Genomic DNA, 21469 nt, shown 5'->3' on the forward strand with positions numbered 1-21469 from the left:
GCTGATTTACAACTGAAAAAGGTTGATGCCTCATTAAAGACCAGAAAAGCCTAGGAAAATTACCAGAGAGATTTTGACAGCTTCCAGAGTCAGCCAGGGAATCTGTCCCAGCCCATTAGGATAACCAAGTTTAGAAAGCAAGGCCTTGGAGAGGTGCCCCAGGGAGATGCCCAAGGGAGTCCGTCTGAACCCAGCCAAATGCTTACTCTTGAAAAAGGAAGACTTTGTCCCCTCTGTCAGCTTAGTGCCAGAAGCTCTGTCAGGGAGAAAGGCTGTGAAGCTAAGAAATATGGGATATTAGGTCACCTGCTCAACTGAAGCAAGTTCAACAAATTCAAACTTTGAGTCAATACATTATTTCCCCTTTTAATGCCCAAAAGTAATACTTGCTCATTGCTAAAACCAACAATACAGAGGCTAAAGTAAAAATCAAAGGACTGTCCTCTCATGACCAGCCCACTCTCCTCAGCCCCACTTACCAGAAATACTCACAGTTGAGAATTTGCTTATATTTTTCGGGGTTTCCTTTTTCCCATGAATTATTTCTGCAAAATGGATCAGTCTATCTGTCTGGCTCTCCATCTATTCATTCTATGCATCTATTAATCACCCATTTGGTTTGGTTTGGTTTTTGCCAAAAAGATATATATATAAAATATATATCATATGATATAAAATATATATCATATGATATATAATATATATCATATAATATATTATATATGATATATATTCTTTTGTGTAAGTTTTTTATTTAATTGAAATGAAACTTCATTTCAATTTAATAAAGCCGACTTTTCCAAATCGGATCCATTCTTTCTTATAGTGACACAATATTCCATTGTATGGATGGTCCATAACTTTACTAAGCCAGTGCCCTACTGACGAACATTTGTGCTAGTCCCAATTTCTTTTTCTATTACAAGAATGCTATAATAAAATTCTTAATTAAAAGATGTGGTTATTAATGGGTGTGTTGTGTTAAGGATCAGACATTGTGCTAAGCCCTCTACAGGATATTAGGATGAATAAAATATGTTTCCTGCCATCTTGGAGTTTACTCTTTTGTGTGGGAGAACTATAAAAAAATTGACATTGCAAGGTGCAGTGGCTAACGCCTGTAATCCCAGCACTTTGGGAGGCCAAGGCAGGCAGATCACTTGATCAGGAGTTTGACCCCAGCCTGGCCAACATGGCAAAACCCTGTCTCTACTAAAAATACAAAAATTAGCTGGGCGTTGTGACACGTGCCTGTAATCCCAGCTACTTGGGAGGCTGAGGCAGGAGAATCACTTGAACCCAGGAGACAGAGGTTGCAGTGAGCCGAGATTGAGCCACTGCACTCCAGCCTGGGCAACAGAGCAAGACCAGTCTCAAAAAAAAAAAAAATATATATATATATATATATATATATATATAATGTAAGAAAAATGATTTACATACTAAATAGTTGGATTAATTATAACATATCTGCCCAGGGAGTAGAAAGGAAGGTGCTACCAATTCTGACAGTTGGAATTAGGGAAGATTTCACTGAATTGACTTCATCTCTGTAGGGATTTGCTTTAGTCTGTTTGATGTGGGGCAGTTGAAGTGGAAGCTTGTACTCTTAACAAAGTCATCCTGTTCACCATGCACTGAGGCAAGGAGCTCTACAATTTTTGCTATTTGAATTTCCTCTAAAAATAATTTCATAAAGATCTGGGAATGATTTGTCCTTCTTTTTTCTTTTTTTTGAGATGGAGGTCTCACTATGTTGCCCAGGCTAGTCTCAAACTCCTGGGCTCAAGCGATCCCTGCCTCAGCCTCCTGTAAGATGACAGGCACATGCCACTGTGCTCGGCTCTTGCTTTGTCTTCTTCTAAACTTGTTTCACTGAGTTTAGTCTACAGCTTTGTCTGATAATCTTAAAACTCATTACAAATATTCAACATGGCACCGCTCCTTGCTCTGTCCCAAAATGTCCTGGGTAAATGTCTGATCTCCAAATCAAGTATGCCATAAATTGTTGAATTAGTATTGTTATATCTGGTGTGACTGTCTAGAGAAAGCCATTTTATCAGTACATGGAATCTAACAGTATGATTTTGAAAGAAAACATATGAAACAACTCACCTGTGATAGCAAATCTCTTTGAGTCAGAACCTTCCCAGCAATCATGTAAACATACTGGAAGACGAGTTTTTATTTTTAAGCAATCTTAATTAGCAGGTCTCTTTCTTATTAACATCTTCAAAGGGCTTTCAGCTCCTCCCTAGATGAAAGGTCCTGTGTAAGGACAAATTATTAGTATGCTCACAAAATACACACACTAAATGCAGGAAAAGTGCAAACGGTTTAACTCCACAGCCTGCAATGCTCTTGAGATGCTTTGATCTGCCAGGATAGCCATCAATTATTCTATATCCTTTACTCTCTAAATGCATGCATCAAAGCATGTTCATGCCCACCCTTGTAAATCCAGTTGTTTATTTCAAAATAGTTCTTCTGAATTAAGCCTTGTTTCCTTTTTCCTTTGTTGAGAGCTGCTGATTCAGCTTATTGGGGAAAGCGTATATGTAACCTTGGGTTTAGAGTAGAAAATAATCTTTTTTTGCTCTATAAAGATGTCCATGGGCCAGGCGCAGTGGCTCATGCCTGTAATACCAGCACTTTGGGAGGCCGAGGAGGGCAGGTCACCTGAGGTCAGGAGTTCGAGACCAGCCTGGTCAACATGGTGAAACCCCGTCTCTACCAAAAAATACAAAAATTAGCTGGGCGTGATAGCAGGCGTCTGTAGTCCCAGCTACTCGGGAGGCTGAGGCAGAGGAATTGCTTGAGCCCAGGAGACAGAGGTTGCAGTGAGCTGAGATTGTATGACTGCACTCCAGCCTGGGCGACAGAGCGAGGCTCCATATCAAATAAAAAAAAAGATGTTCATGACATAAAAATGTACATTAATAAAGATTCATTGGTAAACTGGGAAAATATATATAATAAGTGAAAAAAGCATGATACAAAAATTTATAGAGTATTATCACAACTGTAATACTAATAATTGCTAACATGAATTAAATACAACAGTGCCAATCACTGACCTGAATGCTTTACCTGTGTGATATACTTTAATCTTCACAATGAGATGAATATTGTCATCTCTCTTTTACATATAAAGAAACTGAAGCTCAGAAAGTTTAAGTAACTAGACCATGATCACACAGCCAATCAGTGGTAGAGCTGATGGGGTTCTATCTGGTACTGACTGACAACAAAGCTTTGTGATGGTCCTGCTGCCTTTTAACAGTGAATATAACTAGGCAGAGAGATTTAGGGTGATTTTTCCCCTACTTTTTTACACTTACACTTTTCTTAAGAATAAGCAAAACTAACATACTAACTACATGAAGTAATCAAATAAAATTAATAAAGAGGGCTGAGTAGCTCTTTTATTCATGGCATGATAACTTGAGATAAATATAGGTAACATGTCATTAAGCTGAAAGTTGTCTGGGCCTCTGCTGCCTTATCTTTAAAATGAAAGGGTTGCACCAAGCAATCTCAAAGACACCTTTCAATTTTCATATTACTTCAGTTCATTGTTTCTGATTACGCTTCAGAGATGGCACTTTTCCTCAGCAATAAGTTGGTTGTAGTTCCCTAAATTTGCTCAAAGAGCGTACCAAAGGAAGAACCAGAGGACCGATTGGGATTCATCTTTAACACCACAGAAGAATAAAGACTAGCTTTGTTAATGATGAATCTTGAATAAGTATTAATGTAAAATTGTTACATACTTATTAAATTGTAATCGTACATAAATAATAAGCATATAAGTTTTTATTGTATACATTTAAGGTTTACATAATGTCTTGATATACATATAGAGTGAAAAGGTTAGTATAGTTAGCAAATTAACCTATCCATCATCTCAGTTATACTTTTTGTGTGTGTGTGGCAAGAGTACCTAAAATCTACTTTTTTAGCAAAAATTATTAAATATAGTTCTCATGTTGTACATTCCATCTTTAGATTTGTTCATCCTTCATATCTGCTATTTTGTATCCTTTGTCCTGCAGCTCCCCATTAAGCATATTTTTCTGATCTAATTCCAGAGTGAAAGATAAGTTGTGTTGGATATCAGTGCTAGGTCTTTTTCTGACCAGGGTTTAGTTTGGACATGTCTGGAATGCAAGAGTGAGAAACCGTTTGAAACTGAATGGAGAGTAGGTGTTTCCAGCTGAGAGGAGCATTTGATCTTTACTTGGAAAAAAAAGTACCTGCACTACAAAGAAAGGTTGCTTGTCTCCACAGAAGGATGAGTTCCTCCACAGGAAGCATGTGGCACCAACCGTGAAAAAAGAACAGAACTATCTGTAGTGCTATAAATATTAAGATGTCTGGGAAACATGAAGAATTTTTATTTCTGGCTACATTTATTTATCATTTCTATTTTTGATAATAGACTAGTCTTTATCTGGAACTCTTTCATTCCCAGTCTTATATTTTTCAACACAGGGAAATGTAATGATTCAGCACATAACAGGTATCCAATAAATACTAGCTCAATGAAGAAAATATATTAACATTTAAGCTTTAATTAGAAGTACAGCTTTTTTAAGGTAAGTTTTAGGAACAGTTCTCTTCCTTTGATTAGTATCCAGAATTTCATCTTCTGAAGACCCTAGCATCTTCACATCAACTTTTAAAAACTTTCCATACCACATAGACCAAAGATTCAAATATAAAAAATGAAATAATTTTTATACTAGATATGGAAGAATTTATTTATCATCTTAAAGTGGGGAAGGGCTTTCTACTATTTCTAAAAATCAAGAGCTTACAAATTAAAATGATAAAGTTAGTAAAGTTAATAGAATAATTAAAATCTTTAGTAAAAGCAAAGAAAAACAAAACATATGCACATAATAAGAACAATTAAAAGATTAACAACAAACAAAAAAGGTTTGCCACCCATATCAAGATAAAATAACAATCTACCAATATATGAAGAGTTCCTAGCAATCAATAAGGAAAGGACTGATAAACAATAGAAAAAGGGCCGAGAAAATGAATTGAGAGTTCACAGAAAAGGAAGCATGTAAGGCTCTTAAACCTAAAAGCAGATGCTCAACTAAAGTCATAATTAGAGAAACACAGGATATAATTGTACTAAGTTGTTGTGCCCCATGCATCAGATTGCCAAAAATCTACGAATTTCGTACATACTCTGTAGTCAAGACCTCGGGAAGGGAAGACTGCATTATGAGTGGGAGGGTAAATTGGTACAACCTCTGTGGAGGACAATTCAGCAATATCTATCAAAATCACAAATCCATGCAGCTAAAGGATGATTTATCCTGAAACTAACAAAGCATAAGCTTCAGGGACCCTCACTTGCACAACCCCTTTTCGAGGCTCTGGGAGGAGCCCTAATGATTTTTCAATATATTATATGTTTTTGGAATCTTTGCCAATTGAGGGATTTTAGTTACAATTGGTTAAGACCACTGCTCTCTTTCTACTTGGACATCTCCTCCATCATACTTTCCTTTGTGAAGTGTGGCAATGGAGTGGCACCAGGAACTTTTGGGATCTAGCTAAAGGGAAATTGACTTGGAGATTCATTAAGGTTTGGGTTTATTAGGATGAATTTATGTCTTGTGCAATCTCCACATGTATAGCCAGGTTATTGCTAGGTGTCCTGGTGTAGGAATGGTTTCCAGAAATACTTCTACCACCCACTGTGCTAACCACCTGCCACTCTAACTAGAAGATGCAGAACCAGAGGTCGTATTGCAACATAAACATGTCTTATAACGCTTGATACCAGAATTATGTAGGTAGTAGAAAAGAAACAAGGCTTGAAATACATGGAGCCAGAAGCCAGTCTGTGGAAAATTATTTTAATACTAGCCATGTAAAATAACGAGCAGAATGTTTCATTATTACAGATGCCTGGTCAAAATGGGTGTTTTAATCTATCAGGAATGTACCTGATGATGCAGCAATTAAAAAACGCACCATATATTCATAGTCTTTTTTTAAAAATGGGAATCACATGAAATAGAATTTCTTAGAATTTCCGGGTTGTAGGGTACAAACCTATAGCAGCACTAGACATAGCAAGCATGTCTGTGTGAAACTGAATGCTTAATGCATCACAGCTGTCAATAATAAAAAAAAAGAATTTCAATCAACCATGCTAAAGAGAAGACTGAATTCGCTTTCTGCTTTCTGTCTTTAAAATGATGTTACAAAACTGTGGTCACATAAGGACATAATCCAAGTCTGCACCGCAAAAAAAGATAGAGAAAAAAGCTTTATAAATGTGTGTCAGAGTTAATTAGTAAAAATATTATGTTATTTTTCAAGGTTCTGTGATAGTTATGGTATTTGTTAGCTTTTTAAAATTAGTAATTTATTGTGATTTCATTTTATTGTTTACATTAGTTATTTGGTTTTGTACCTACTTTAGATTTGATAATTTGTATTCTTTTTGTTTGTTTGTTTCCAAGGAACTTACTTAATCAGAACTTCAGAGGGCCCTAGAAAGCTGCATTTTTCAAGAGGACCTCCCCGCTGGATGCCCTTCCCCACTTCCCCTCATTTTAATGAGGATTCTAGGTGAATTAAAAGTATGTTTTGGGAAGTAATTTTAACCCTCATTGTGTGTCAGGTTATATATACAGTAATATTAAGTTGTAAATCATGTAATAGAAGAAAAATTTTTTATACAAAGTGTTAATAGAGGCCTAAATATAATATGGTTTTTAAAATAAAATAAAATGAATTCATGTGTATATTGTTATAATCATAAAGATAAGAATGTTACATTGAAAGCTATACAATGAGAAACATTAATGGCAAATCCAAGTACAAACGAAAATGTTCTCTGAATTCCCAGGTTTCACTGGGCATCAAAACCCACCAATCTTTCAGTCCTTTTCTTATATATTATTCTGTAACCACATTCTCCACATTTGACTGGATCCCTGGACTTCATGTCATTTTCTGTGTGACATTCTCTACAGTTATATGCCATTGGCTGCTGCTTTGGGGTTTGAATGTCCTTCCGGGTGTCCATTGTTAGTCCCTACACAGCATGATGAAATTTCTCACTCTTGTATTATTTTTCTTAATGAAGGCTCACAAAATTATAATTGTTCAGGTATACAACCTGGATCAGTATTTGTAATTACCCAAATGCCTCAGAAAAATTTCAACTGGGGGAATTTATCTTAGAGTTGTTCTTGTACAGTTACGAAATGGCATGTGTACAAGGTTAGTCACTGCAAAACTGTAACAGAAAAAGGCTGAACTCAGTGGGGATCTGGTTAAACAGATCATGGTACATCCTGCATAATGGAATACTGTACAGCTCTGAAAAATGAGGACACAGTCTATATTCTGATATGGAAAGGGCTACAAGATATATTGCCCAATGAAGAAAAACAAAGCTTAGAACAATGTGTACAGTATGCTACCTTTCATTTTAAAACTAAAGAAGGAAGAATAGAAACATTAACTTTTGTTTATTTTTACATAAATAAGTTCTGGAAATGAATACAAGTGATTGTAGGGAGGGGACATTGAGTGGAATGCACTGAGGTGGGAATGAGATTGTTCACTCTATAGCCCCATACAAGAGATGTATATTCACTATTCAGAAGTTAAATGAAAAAAAAAATGTATGTATATACATATTTTTTTCCCCCTTTTGAAACAGAGTCTTGTTCTGTCACCCAGGCTGGAGTCCAATGGCAAGATCTCGGCTCACTGCAACCTCTGCCTCCCAGGTTCAAGCGATTCTCCTGCCTCAGCCTCCCGAGGCTGAGGCTAATTTTTGTATTTTTTGGTAGAGATGGGGTTCCACTATGTTGGCCAGGCTGGTCTCAAACTCCTGACTTTAGGTGATCCTCCTGCCTTGGCCTCCCAAAGTGCTGGAATTACAGGCGTCAGCCATCGTGCCTGGCTAAATTTTAATATATTGTTCTTCACTTTGGCCACACTCATGGAGGGGGGTATTTCCAGACACCTTTTTGGCATCTTTTTGAAATACTGTTCAGTTGCTCATTAGCCATCAAATTAAAATTCATACCTATTCATTTCTGCAGTATTCATATAATCAGCTCTCTATCAAAAAAACTGTGAAAATTATCTGAGTGAATTTAATGTAAGAGTTTAAGAAAAACTGGATAATACCAATGAAAATATTTAATTATGTGAGAAATTTAAAACATCCCCACTTCAAAACAAATAAAGGCAAACAAACACTGGGATTTATTATCTTGAATACCCCCATTTACAGAAAATAAAAGGAAAACATTAAAACTGTCTAATTGATAATGAGCTACAGACATGAATAAGAAATTCTAAAAACATAAAATTATTAAGCTTAGACGTCATCATTAGCTTCCATCATCTGCTCCATACAAATTCAACATACTGCAAAGTGTTGTCAATTTTGCCTTCTAAATATCTTTCCATTGTTCTCACCCTAGTCTAAGCCACCATTTTCTCTCTTTAAGACTAGCACAAAATGGGCAAAGAACGTGAATAAACATTTTTGAAAGAAGACACACAGACTCTCATGCCTGTAATCCCAACACTTTGGGAGGCTGAGGCAGGAATATAGCTTAAGTGCAGGAGTTCGAGGCTGCAGTGAAGTAGGATTGCCACTGCACTCCAGCCTGGGCAACAGAGCAAGACTCTGTTTCAAAAAGAAAGAAAGAGAGAAGACATATAAATAGCCAACAAGTATATGAAAAAATGCCCAATGTGACTGATCATCAGGGAAATGCAAATTGAAACAACGAGATATCATCTCACACCCATTAGGATGGCGATTACCAAAAAGACAAAGCTACAACAAGCATTGACAAGGGTGTGGAGAAAAGTGAATCCTTATGAACTGATGGTGGAAATGTAAATTAATATAGACATTATGGAAAATTGTATGGAGGTTTTTCAAGAAATTAAAAAATAAAAGTAGCATGTGATCCTCAATCCTACTTCTGGGGTATATATCCAAGGGAAATGAAATCAGTATGTGGAAGAGATATCTGCATTTCCTTGTTTATTGCAGCACTATTCACAGTAGCAAAGATATGGAAACAATACAAGTGTCCATCAACAGATGAATGGATCAAGAAAAAAAAATGCACACACACACACAATGGATACCATTCAGCCATAAAAAGAATGAAATCCTGCCATTTGTGACAACATACATAAACCTGGAAGACATCATATTAAGTGAAATAAGCCAGGCACAGAAAACAAATACCACATGATCTCATTTATATGTGGAATCTAAAAAAGTCAAACTCATAGCAGCAGAGAGTAGAATGGTGGTTACCAGGGGCTGAGAGAGAGGGAGGAATTGAGGAGTTATCAGCCAAACTATACAGAATTTCAGTTACACAGGAGGAGTAAGTTCAAGTGATTTATTGTTCAACATGGTGAATATAGTTAAAAACAATATTGTATTCTTGAAAAATTGCTAAGGGAATGGATTTTCAATGTTCTTGCCACAAAAAAAACTGATAAGCGAGGCAATGCACAATGCCATTTAGCTTGATTTAGCCATTTCACAATGTATACATATTTCAAAACATGTTTCACACCATAAATATATACTATTGTGACATAAATATATATATTTATGTGAATTAAATTTGTGTCAATTAAAAAATTTGTGTCAATTAAAAAAAAAAGACAGGCCAGGCATGGTGGCTCACACCTGTAATCCCAGCACTTTGGGAGGCCGAGGCAGGCAGATCGCAAGGTCAGGGGTTCAAGATCAGCCTGGCCAACATGGTGAAACCCCGTCTCTACTAAAAATACAAAAATTAGCCGGGCGTGGTGGTGCATGCCTGTAATCCCAGCTACTCAGGAGGCTGAGGCAGGAGAATCACTTGAACCTGAGAGGCGGAGGTTGCAGTGAGCCAAGATGGTGCCATTGCACTCCAGCCTGGGTAATAGAGTGAGACTCCAACTCAAAAAAAAAAAAAAAAAAAAGACTAGCACAACACCCTTTAAATGGTCTTCCTGGACTCCCTCTACATCTCCCTCATTGCATTCTCTACACAGTGGGATCATTTTAAAAGAAGAATCTAATTATATCTCAAATGCACACATCTTTAAGACCCTTCACTGACCTCCCAGTGCTTATAAGGCAAAGATTAAACTTCTTTACGGCTTCTTCTCCTTTCAGGGCTTTTAAACACTGATGTACCCTCCCCGACTGCCCTATCCTTTGTCTTCACTCATCACTCCACCTCCTGTGACCTAACCAACTCCTCCTCACACCTCAGATCTCACCTAAAAGCCCACTTTGTCAGGGAGGCTTTCCAAGCAGTCCAGAACCCCCGTTGCACATTAGTGAAGCACCCGTACAGCTCCTTCATGGCGCTTTGCACAGGGATCATTCCAATTCACTGCGGGAGAAGTGGGGAGGGATGGCCTCCTACACTCTACCAGGGCAGTGGCTGCTGTTCACTGCACCTAGCACTGCATGTGATACCTGGAAGACCCTTATTAAAACATTTGTTGGGCAAGTGAATAAACATTACTGATAATAAAATAAATGGACCTTAGAACAAACAGACACTAATTTGGCCTGTAAAACAGGCAAAAAAAAAAAAAAATTAAAAAGAAGGCCACTGCTCATTTGTCACGAGCAGGTGTAAAGCACCCTTCTACATTTTCATATCTTTTAATTGAGGTGAATTTTGCATAATATAAAATTAACCATTGGAAAGCAGACAATTAAGTGACATTTAGTACATTCACAATGATGAGCAACCATCACCCACCAGCTCTATCTAGTCCCAAATATTTCCATCACCCCGAAAGGAAACCTAGTACTCATTAAGCTGTTGCTCTCTGATATGGTTTGGATCTATGTCCCCGCCCAAATCTCATATTCAATCATAATCTCCAGTGCTGAAAGTGGGGCCTGGTGGGAGGTGATTGAATCATGGTGGTTGTTTCTCAGGAATGGTTTAACACCATCCACTTGGTGCTGTTCTCATCATAGTGAGTGAGTTCTTGCAGGCTCTGGTTGTTAAAAGTGTGTAGCACCTCCCCACACTCTCTCTTGCTCTTACTCCTGCCATGTAAGACGCCTGCTCCCCCTTTGCCTTCCACCATGAATAACAGCTCCCTGAGGCCTCCCCAGAAACAGATGCTGCCATGCTTCCTGTACAGCTTACAGAACCCTGAGCCAATTAAACTCTTTTCTTTATAAATTACCTTGTCTCAGGAATTTCTTTTATTTATTTATTTATTGAAACAATGTCTTGCCCTGTCGCCCAGGCTGGAGTGCAGCGGTGCAATCATGGCTCACAGCAACCTCTGCCACTGGGCTCAGGCGATTCTCCCACCTCAGTCTCCAGAGTAGCTGGGACTACAGGTGCACATCACCATGCCCAGCTAATTTTTGTAGGTTTTTTTGTAGAGATGGGGTTTTGCCATGTTGCCCACGCTGGTCTCAAACTCCCATACTCAAGCGATCTGCCTGCCTCAGCCTCCCAAAGTGCTGGGATTACAGGCTTGAGCCACCAAGCCTGGCCTAGGAATTTCTTCGTAGCAATGTGAGAATGAATTAACACACTCCCCAACCTCCCCTATCCCCAGCCTCTGGCAACCACCAATCTGCTATCTGTCTCTGGATTTACCTATTCTTAGCCTTTTATATAAGTGGAATCATACAATATGCAGTCTTTTGCGTCTGGCTTCTTTCACTTAGCGTAATGTGTTCAAGGGGGTTCATCTAAATTGCAGCATGGATCAGAACTTCATTCCTTATTATAAGGGAATAATATTCTACTGTATGTATATACCACAATTTTTATATCCATTAATCTGTTGATGAACATTTGGGTTGTTCTGCCTTTTGGCTATTGTGAACAGTGCTGCTATGATCTCTTACCTTTCTGATGGGCGTGTAAACTGGTATTGGGCAAACTGATTACCATGCTTGCTAGGCTCTCATCCAGGCATCTGGCAGGGTTGCTCCATAATGGCACATTGGTTGGGACTGATCCTCCAGTGCCTGTGCCATCAGTGGTTAAATCTTTTGAATAATTATGAACAGATTACCATAAATTCAACAAAGTGGGGGACATGTTCTGCTCCCCTTAACCCCACAAAGGACTAAGACAGAGGTAGGTACTTTACCAAGGACAGCCAAATATAATGTGTGCGAGTGACCAATGAGGTAGCCAGAGAGAAAATTCAGCCTAATAGGCATGATGACTGTTAGCTAAGCCAGTCCGGTTTCTTATGTGGGGAAAATGAACTAAAAATATGGATGGGAATTGAAGAGTTGGTAATGGGAGCAGAAGATGAAAAAGGCCAGCTGTGAATGGCTGATTTCTGGAGCAGAGCTTCTTGAGCTGTGACTGCTGATGGGGGACAAGGTAGCTGGTCCCCAGAGCTCCCCTGCATCCTGAACGACCTGCAGTTGCACCCTGTGTGGCTCAGTGAGTTCTTATTTGTTCTTTGCAGTTACTATGAGGCCTGGTTTCATGGCTTAGATTCCTGCCCTAAATATTTCTACAATTGTCATTCCTACAAACCTCCCAATGACTGAGGTAATCTGAGTGATTCTTTGCATCCAAAGGAGCTTAAGGAAAACACCTCTGAAAAGAAGTTAGGTTATAGATATCAAGAGCTTTATAATCATTCAGTCTTTGATCCAATAATTCCTCTCTGGAGCTCCAGTCTAAGACCATGATCCCAGAGTCAGAAAAACCACATACACAAGGAAGTTAATCTCAATTTTAGTTTAGTGCAAGAAATTGGAAACGTGTCCAAATGTTGGCAAATGATTAAAAAAAGGAAAAAAATAAATTGCCTAAATTAGATTAAAAACTTATTTATTAAGAATTATGTGTATGAATAGTTTTATATTCATACTGAAATATTGTTCTATAATGCTTTTATTTTAAAAAGGCAGGAAATATATATTTATATGGAAAATATTAACAGAAAGACACATAACAAAAGATGAATAATGATTATCTTTGGGTGATTTTTTTGCCCTGTTATTTAAAATATTTTTATGAAACATGCATGTGTTGTTTTTATAATAAGAAAATGCTTTTTTAGGATGGGGGTGGTGGCTCAAGCCTGTAATCCTAGCACTTTGGGAGGCTGAGGCAGGTGGATCATGGGAGATCAGGAGTTCGAGACCAGCCTGAGCAACGTGGAGAAACCATGTCTCTACTGAAAATACAAAATTAGCTGGGCAAGGTGGCACATGCCTGTAATGCCAGTTACTCGGGAGGCTGAGGCAGGAGAATTGCTTCAACCCAGGAGGCGGAGGTTGCAGTGAGCCGAGATCACACCATTGCACTCTAGCCTGGGAGACAAGAGTGAAACTCTGTCACACACACACACACACGCACACACACACACACACACACACACACAAAAGCTTTTTTAAAAAGCAGGGTATAGTATGGCTTTTAGGCAGAAACAAATCATCCTAAGCTGATATTTACTTCTTAGAAAAGAGGGAGGGACAAAAGCTTCAGTACTAGTAGAAAACTAAAAGAAAAAGATCACAGAGACATGGAGAATTCAACCTCCACCGAATTCCTGAAGGAGCCAGATGGTATTCCTGTTTTCCAGAAGGCACAGGATACTGCCTTTTGAGGGAAGGTCAAAGAAGGGTTTGCTGTAGCTGGGAACACTATGCCAAATCTAAGTCCACAGTGGCCACCCAGACACAGAGCTTATTAGGAAAAGCTCATGCCATTCCAGATGACAGTTCCAAATGGACAGACTTGTAATTTTTCCATGTGGATCAGAAACATATACCCACCATACAGCATTGCAGTGAAACTCCAAGAATGGTAGCAGGAAGGAGGTAGAGCAGTTAATTAATTAAACACTTATTTATTGAATGTTTACTATGTTTGGGCACTATTGTGAGCCATAGGGATAAAAATTCCTGCCCTCATGGTGCACACATGCTACAGTGTGGGATTGCAAGATAAGGAGAGGGGGAAACAATACATAAAAAGTAGCAGCAAATACAGCAATGTTAGACACATATGGAGAAAAATAAAACAGTGGAAGGAGTTTGGGAGAGTCTGTTGTCCGGTTCTTAGAGTTTAAAGAGGTGATGAGGTAAAGTGGTGCGAGGATATTTGAGTGAAGATGTGAAGAAGGTGACAAATTGAGTTCAAGAAAAACATTCTAGACAAAGGGAGCAGTCTGGGCGCAGTGGCTCACACCTGTAATCCCAGTACTTCGGGAGGCCGAGATGGGAGGATCACCCAAGGTCAGGAGTTCGAGACCAGCCTGACTAACATGGAGAAACCCCGTCTCTACTAAAAATACAAAATTAGCAGGGGCCTGTAATCCCAGCTACTCAGAAGGCTGAGGCAGGAGAATCACTTGAACCTGGGAGGCAGAGGTTGCAGTGAGCTGAGATCACGCCATTGCACGGCAGCCTGGGCAACAAGAGCGAAACTCCATCTCTAAAAAAAAAAAAAAAAAAAAAAAGACAAAGGGAGTAGCAAATACAAAGATCCTGGGGCAGGATTGTATCTGGCCTGTTCAAGGAATGCAAGGAGGTCAGTGTGGTTGGGAGCAGAGTGAGCAATGTGGGGGTGGGGAGTGGTGGGAAGAGAAGGAGTGGAGGAGGGTCAGGTCATATATAGCCTTGAAGGCCATTGTAAGGAGAAAGAAGGAGACCAATGCACCCACAGATGATGACTGATAAAGATGCATGTGGCAAAGATCACTAGGCCCCTAGCCCAGGTCACTAGGAGTAGGTCATGTCATTTGCTGAGACAGCAAACAAAGAGGAAGGTCAGATTTGTGCCAGGGAGGGCATGGGAAGAAAAGAAAGGAAGAAATCATAAATTTGTTTGGGAAGTTTTTTCGGTGTTTTGGTTTTTTTTTTTGGAGGGCCAGTGGGGCCCAGAAGTTAGAACTGGTACCTCAGGAAACTGGTCGGGATAGAGATGCAGTTGATGAATTAACAGCAGAGTGCTCAAATTATGAAAGTGAATGAGTAAATGACAGTAGGACATGCTGATAAACAGTTGTTGAATCAACCTTGTGAAACTGCTCAGGAATGTATTTTATTAGGTTCTTTTGCCAGAAGAGGAACAGAGATAAGTGACCTCAGATACTGAGGTTATTGTAAAGCTGCACAGGAAGCTAGAATACATTGTCACATAGCAATCAGGACTCATGGAGCCTGAAAGGTCATTGAGGTGCAGTTATTGGGACCAGCCTACGTGTTCACGTGCCCATCACAGGAGTCCTTCTAGTCACAGAGCCACTCTGTCTCTGCTTCTATTGCTCTTGATAGGGTATTTCTCTTTCTCCCTCAATCTCAATCTCTATCCATATTCCTCAAAAGAAATTCTCTAATTTATTTGGTTAGTGATCACCTACGAGAGAGAACATTTGATCAGAATTCTTAAACATTTTTTAGACTGGGCGTGGTGGCTCACACCTGTAATCCCAGCACTTTGGGAGGCCGAGGTGGGTGGATAACCTGAGGTCAGGAGTTTGAGACCAGCCTGGTCAACACGGTGAAACTCCATCTCTACTAAAAACACAAAAAAAGTAGTCAGGTGTGGTGGTGGGTGCCTATAATCCCAGCTACTCAGGAGGCTAAGGCAGGAGAATTGCGTGAACCCTGCAGGTAGAGGTTAAAAAGTTAGCAGCTATGGTGGTGCACATCTGTAGTCCTAGCTACTTGGGAGGCTGAGGTGGGAGGATTGCTTGAGCCCAGAAATTCAAGCCTGCAGTGAGCCATGATTGTACCACTGCACTCCAGCCTGAGCAACAGAGCAAGATCTTGTCTCTAAAAAAAAAAAAAAAAAATCATGTAGATGATGTTTAAATAATGGGATTGATGAGATTACCAAGTAGAGATTGTAGAAATGAGAAGACCTGGAATCAACCAACATTTAAAAGTCAGACATAGAGGCTGGGTATGGTGGCTTTCACCTGTAATCCCAGCACTTTGGGAGGCCGAGGTGGGCAGATCACCTGAAGTCAGGAGTTCAAGACCAGCCTGGCCAACATGGCGAAACCCCATCTCTACTAAAAATACAAAAATTAGCCAGGCATGGTGGTGTGCGCCTGTAATCCTAACTACTCAGGAGGCTGGGGCAGGAGAATCGCTTGAACCCAGGAGGCAGAGGTTGCAGTGAGCCGAGATTGTGCCACTGCACTCTGGCCTGGGCAACAAAGCGAGACCCTGTCTAAAAAAAAAAAAAAAAAGTCAGACACAGAAAGTAAGACCAGCAAAGAAGACTGCAAAGGAAGAATGAAATAGGTGGGAAACCAGGAGAGCATGGTGTCAACAGAGGCCAAGATTATTTCTGGAAGGGGAGTGGAGTGAACTATGTCAAATGCTACTCAAAGTGAAGTAAGATGAGGACCGAGAAATGACCATTAGATTTGGCAAAATGGAGGACACCTTAATAAGAGCCATTTATTAGAGCGATGAAGACAAGCCCGACTGGAGTACATTGAAGGGAACTGGAGGTGAGCAAGTAGAGAGAACAAATACATATGTCTCTTTTGAGATGTTTTACCATGAAGAAAAGCACAGAGGAAATATGGGGTTAAGGAAGTTTCAAGAGGGATGAGCAATATTAAGGCATGTTTGCAAACTGTGGGAAATCATTCCATAAAGAGAGAGACTAACAGTGCAGTAAAAGGTGAATAATTGCAGGCATAAAGTCCTTGAGAAGGAGGACAAAATAGAATCCAGAGAACTCCAGAGAAGTTTTCGCCAACAGATTTTTTAACCTATGGGAGAGCAGTTTTAGGAAAACGGAGGAGGCAAAATCCAAACTGTGTGAGTTTAAGGAATGAAATACGGAACTAAAAATAACACAACTAAAATGACATTAGTGGTTCTCTCTGGGTAATACAGGATTTGGGATAATTTTTTTTTCTCTGCTTTTTAATACATTTCTGTGACTTTCAAATTTTCTGGAAGGAATTCTTACCACTATTATAATTAGGAAAAAAATGCAAAAAGTTTAAGAAAAGTGAAGTCAGTAAGTGTACTGAATTGCATCTGTCTTGGAAGTAGGCCCACCCCTGAGAATACAGGAAGTACAGCAACAGTATCTAGACACAGAAATGACCCTGGCAGGAAGGCCGTGTTGTTCATGATGAAACTGTTTCTCCTTTTCAAATCCCCAGTCCCATATCTGCTGGGTACTACTAATTCAATGTACTCCAGATACAGGAGGAAGTCCAGCCTAGCAGGCAAAACACAATAGCTAAAAAGGGTGGCCGCAGTCATTGCAGTTGTTCAGTATTGTGGTTGCCTCAGGTGAGGCTTGGAAGTCTAGGCAGATGGACACTTCACGCTACAGAAATGTCTACATGCAGGCAGCCACGCTACTGGAGTCCAAGACCAGGACTGGTGGGGTCAAGGGTGGGCTTGTAAGAACAAAACTAAGCCCCATGGCCAGGCACAGTGGCTCACGCCTGTCATCTCAGCACTTTGGGAGGCCAAGGTGGGTGGATCACCTGAGATCAGGAGTTCAAGAACCATCTCGAACTCCCACCTCTACTAAAAGATGGGAAACCCAATCTCTACTAAAAATACAAAAATTAGCCGGGTGTGGTGGTGAGTGCCTGTTATCCCAGCTACTTGGGAGGCTGAGGCTGGAGAACTGCGTGAACCCGGGAGGCAGAAGTTGCAGTGAGCTGAGATCACGCCACTGCACTCCAGCCTGGGCAACAAGAGTGAAACTCGGTCTCAAAAAAGCAAAACAAACAAAACAAAACAAAACAAAAACAAAATTAAGCCCCCAGCAGGCGCACCATAGTGCTCCATTTAACAGAGGCCTCACATTCCTAAAGGACCTCTGAGCTGGTTATTTCCAGGTGAGGCCTCACATTTTACAGTGATGCACTAAAAGGACTGAAAGAAGGTGACTCTTACCATACAGCTTTGAACATGCTTCCCATTACTAGACCATTCATCTGTCCTGCATTATAAATTAAGGTATTTATAATCCCACAATTATTTTATGAGCAGCACAATTACATTGCATATTTTTCTTTGATTTAAAAGCCCCAAGGTTTTAGAGACATTTAAAATGTATCACATTTAAAACTAGCCCTGTTATAGTATTTCTTTATTTTCTGAAGTTAATAGACTTAATTTTTTTAGAATAGTTTCATATTTACAGAAAAATTGAGGCCAGGTGCAGTGGCTCATGCCTGTAATACCAGCACTTTGGGAGGCCGAGGAGGATAGATCACCTGAGGTCAGGAATTTGAGACCAGCCTGACCAATATGGTGAAACCCTGTCTCTACTAAAAATACAAAAAATTAGCTGGGTGTGGTTGTGTGTGCCTGTAATCCCAGTTACTAGGGAGGCTGAGGCAGGAGAATAGCTTGAACCCAGGAGGCAGAGGTTGCAGTGAGCTGAGATTGCACCATGGTTGCAGTGAGCCAAGATCGCACCACTGCACTCCAGCCTGGGCAACAGTGCGAGACTTCATCTCAAAAAAAAAGAAAAAAAGAAAAAAAAAGAAAAATTGAGCAGATAGTATAGAGTTCCGATGTTCTCCCTCCACCTCCACCCTGCTCCCAGCACAGTTTCCCCTATTATTCATATTTTGTGTTAGTGTGGTTTATTGTTACAATTGATGAAAACCAATATTGGTACATGATTGGTACCAGTTATTGGACTTTACCAACTAAAGTCCATAGTTTACATTCGGGTTCACTCTTGGTGTTGTACAGTTCTATAGGTTTTGACAGAAGTATAAGGTTATGTATTCACCATCATGGTGTCATACAGAGTAGTTTTGCTGCTCTAAAAATCCCCTGTGCATCACCTGTTCACTTTTCCCCCTCTTCACTCCCCTTGGCAACCACTGATCTTTTTACTGTCTCTATAGTTTTGCCTTTTCCAGTATATCATACAGTTGGAATCATAGAGTATACAGTCATCTCAGATTGGCTTCTTTCATTTAGAAATGCTCATTTACATTTCTTTTTGTGACTAGATAGTTCATTTCTTTTTATCACTGATTATTATAACATTGTCTGGATATACCACAGTTTTTTTATCCACTCACCCATTGAAAGACATCTGGTTGCTTCTAATTTTTGGCAATTGTGAATAAAGCTGCTATAAACATCTGTGCACAGGTTTTTGTGTGGCCATAAATTCTCAGTTCAATTAGGTAAATACCAAGGAGCATGACTGGTAGATCACATGGTAAGACTATGTTTATCTTTGTAAGAAACCATCAAACTGTCTTCCAAAGTGGCTGTGCCATTTTGCACTCCCACCAGCAGTGAATGGGAGTTCCTGTTGCTCTATATCCTTGCCAACACTTGGTGTTGTCAGTGTTCTGGATTTTGGCCATTCTAATAGGTATGTAGTGGTAACCCATTGTTGTTTTAATTTCCAATTTTCTAATGCTATATAATGTGGAGCATCTTTTTATATGAATATTTGTCATCTATATCTTCTTCCGGGAGATGTCTGTTATGTCTGTTCAGACCTTTGTCCACTTTTTAATGGCCTTTTTTTTTTTGAGACGATGTCTTGTTCTTGTCCCCCAGGCTGGAGTGCAACAGCGCAATCTCGGCTCACTGCAACCATGGCATGATCTTGGCTCACTGCAACCTCCGCCTTCGGTGTTCAAGCGATTCTCCTGTCTCAGCTTCCCGAGTAGCTGGGATTACAGGCAGCTGCTACCACGCCTGGCTAATTTTTGTATTTTTAGCAGAGATGAGGTTTCACCATGTTGGCCAGGCTGGTCTCAAACTCCTGACCTTGTGATCCACCCGCCTCGGCTTCCCAAAGTGCTGAGATTACAGGCGTGAGCCACTGCGCCCAGCCTCTTTTCCTATTTTTGAGTTTTAAAAATTCTTTGTATGTTTTGGACACAAGTCCTTTATCAGATATGTATTTTGCAGATATTTTCTCTTGGTCTATGTCTTGTCTTTTCATTCACTTAACGTTTATTTAATATACTAAGAGCCTAAAAAATTGCAAGTGTCTCAGGCTTCCCTTGACCTCTGAGAAAGTACAGACGAGATAGGTAATGCAAATAAGAATTTCCGGACCTGTTTGGCCATGAGACATAGCAGCTCCTATCCACTCAGACCACCAGTCCTTGGGGATCAAGGAAGAAAAGAGAAATAGTCATATCACCCTACCATATGCCAAACACAAAGCATTTTACATACATTATTCCATAGCTACCTTAAGTAAATCGTGTCGGGTGCAGTGGTTCACACCTGTAATTCCAGCACTTTGGGAGGCCGAGGCGGGCGGATCATGAGGTCAGGAGTCAGAGACCAGCTTGGCCAATATGGTGAAACCCCATCTCTACTAAAAATACAAAACTTAGCCAGGCATGGTGGTGTGCGCCTGTAGTCCCAGCTACTCGGGAGGCTGAGGCAGGAGAATCGCTTGAACCGGGGAGGCAGAGGTTGCAGTGAGCTGAGATCGAGCCACTGCGCTCCAGCCTGGGTGACAGAGCAAGATTCTGTCTCAAAAAAAAAGAAGTAAATCGTATCATTTAGATAGGAAGAAACCCATCAAAGCTATTAAGTATCAAACAAGTGAAACTATCCAAGGTCTCATATCTATGATGTGGCAGAATTGGGATTCAACTCCATAACAAACATCCCTGGGCCAGATACAAGACTACCCTGTCTCAAGGCAGGTCCCACAGGGGATGGAGAAAAGCGCAGTCCACCGCATGTAGAGGGTGCTGGAGTGGGGCTCATTCTGTGCCAGGGTTGAGATCTCAGGGGCTCTGCTCGCAGGTGGAAGAACTGCTCCCATTAAGATGGATCTAGAAGGTCTCTTTGGTTTCAAACAAGATCTCCATAAACAGTGGAGATATAGGGAATGGAGTCTAATTTTTCAGGGACAAGAAATAGGCAAAAATTAAGCAGGGTATTAAGGCTTTAAACAAGCAGGCTGAAGCCCAGCACAAGCCTGCAACAGAGCTAGGGAAATGGAGCAAAAATGAAGCAAGCTCGGTCACACTGCCACACCAGCAACGTGGTGGGATGCTGAGAGAACCTACTCCTAAGGGGGTGAGAGAGCCTGGGCCTACCACAGGATCCCCAGCTACAGACAGCAAGGCCCACTCCTGCACTGCTGATTGGTGGGTCTGAGTCTGTCTTGTCAGGGACAAGCTGAAGGTCTGCACATGGTTAAGGTTTCCTGTTAAACATCCTCAGAGCCTGCCATGGAAGGGAACAGTCCAAAAGCTTCAAGGAAAGCAGAGACCGCAAGCAGAGGCTCAAGCCATAAGCCAGGACTTGGGGAAAAAGGCGAAGAACCCAATTATCAGAAGTGAGCACCAAGCTCAGCACTAACTGATGCCTGTTCTCCGTGCTGAGCTAGGAAATGCTGAAACTCCCCTGACTTTAAGACCCATCCCAGAGGTGAGCTTGGGGTTTTTAGCTTAAAGGTGGGGCCTGGTGGGCCTAGTGATAGAAACA

General features: G+C 40.4%; 2 protein-coding genes across 6 annotated transcripts in view; both read right to left on the reverse strand.

Annotated features, from left to right (window-relative positions):
• The window catches only part of MED4 (mediator complex subunit 4), a 180155-nt gene that overhangs the window by 74945 nt on the left and 83741 nt on the right, over positions 1-21469 (reverse strand). For all 5 annotated transcript variants that reach the window (XM_063792522.1, XM_054664926.2, XM_063792527.1 and 2 more), the window contains one exon: positions 2116-2268. The gene's annotated coding sequence lies outside the window, so the exon portion shown is untranslated. The remainder of the gene's footprint in view (positions 1-2115; positions 2269-21469) is intronic.
• On the reverse strand, positions 6783-8369 carry LOC107967910 (DNA-directed RNA polymerases I, II, and III subunit RPABC4-like). The gene has a single exon (XM_054664931.1). It carries the CDS (start codon positions 7061-7063, stop codon positions 6887-6889), a length of 177 nt encoding a protein of 58 aa, XP_054520906.1. The 5' UTR covers positions 7064-8369; the 3' UTR covers positions 6783-6886.

The sequence above is a fragment of the Pan troglodytes genome, chromosome 14 (assembly GCF_028858775.2).
Source record: "Pan troglodytes isolate AG18354 chromosome 14, NHGRI_mPanTro3-v2.0_pri, whole genome shotgun sequence".
Classification (NCBI taxonomy): Eukaryota; Metazoa; Chordata; class Mammalia; order Primates; family Hominidae; genus Pan; species Pan troglodytes.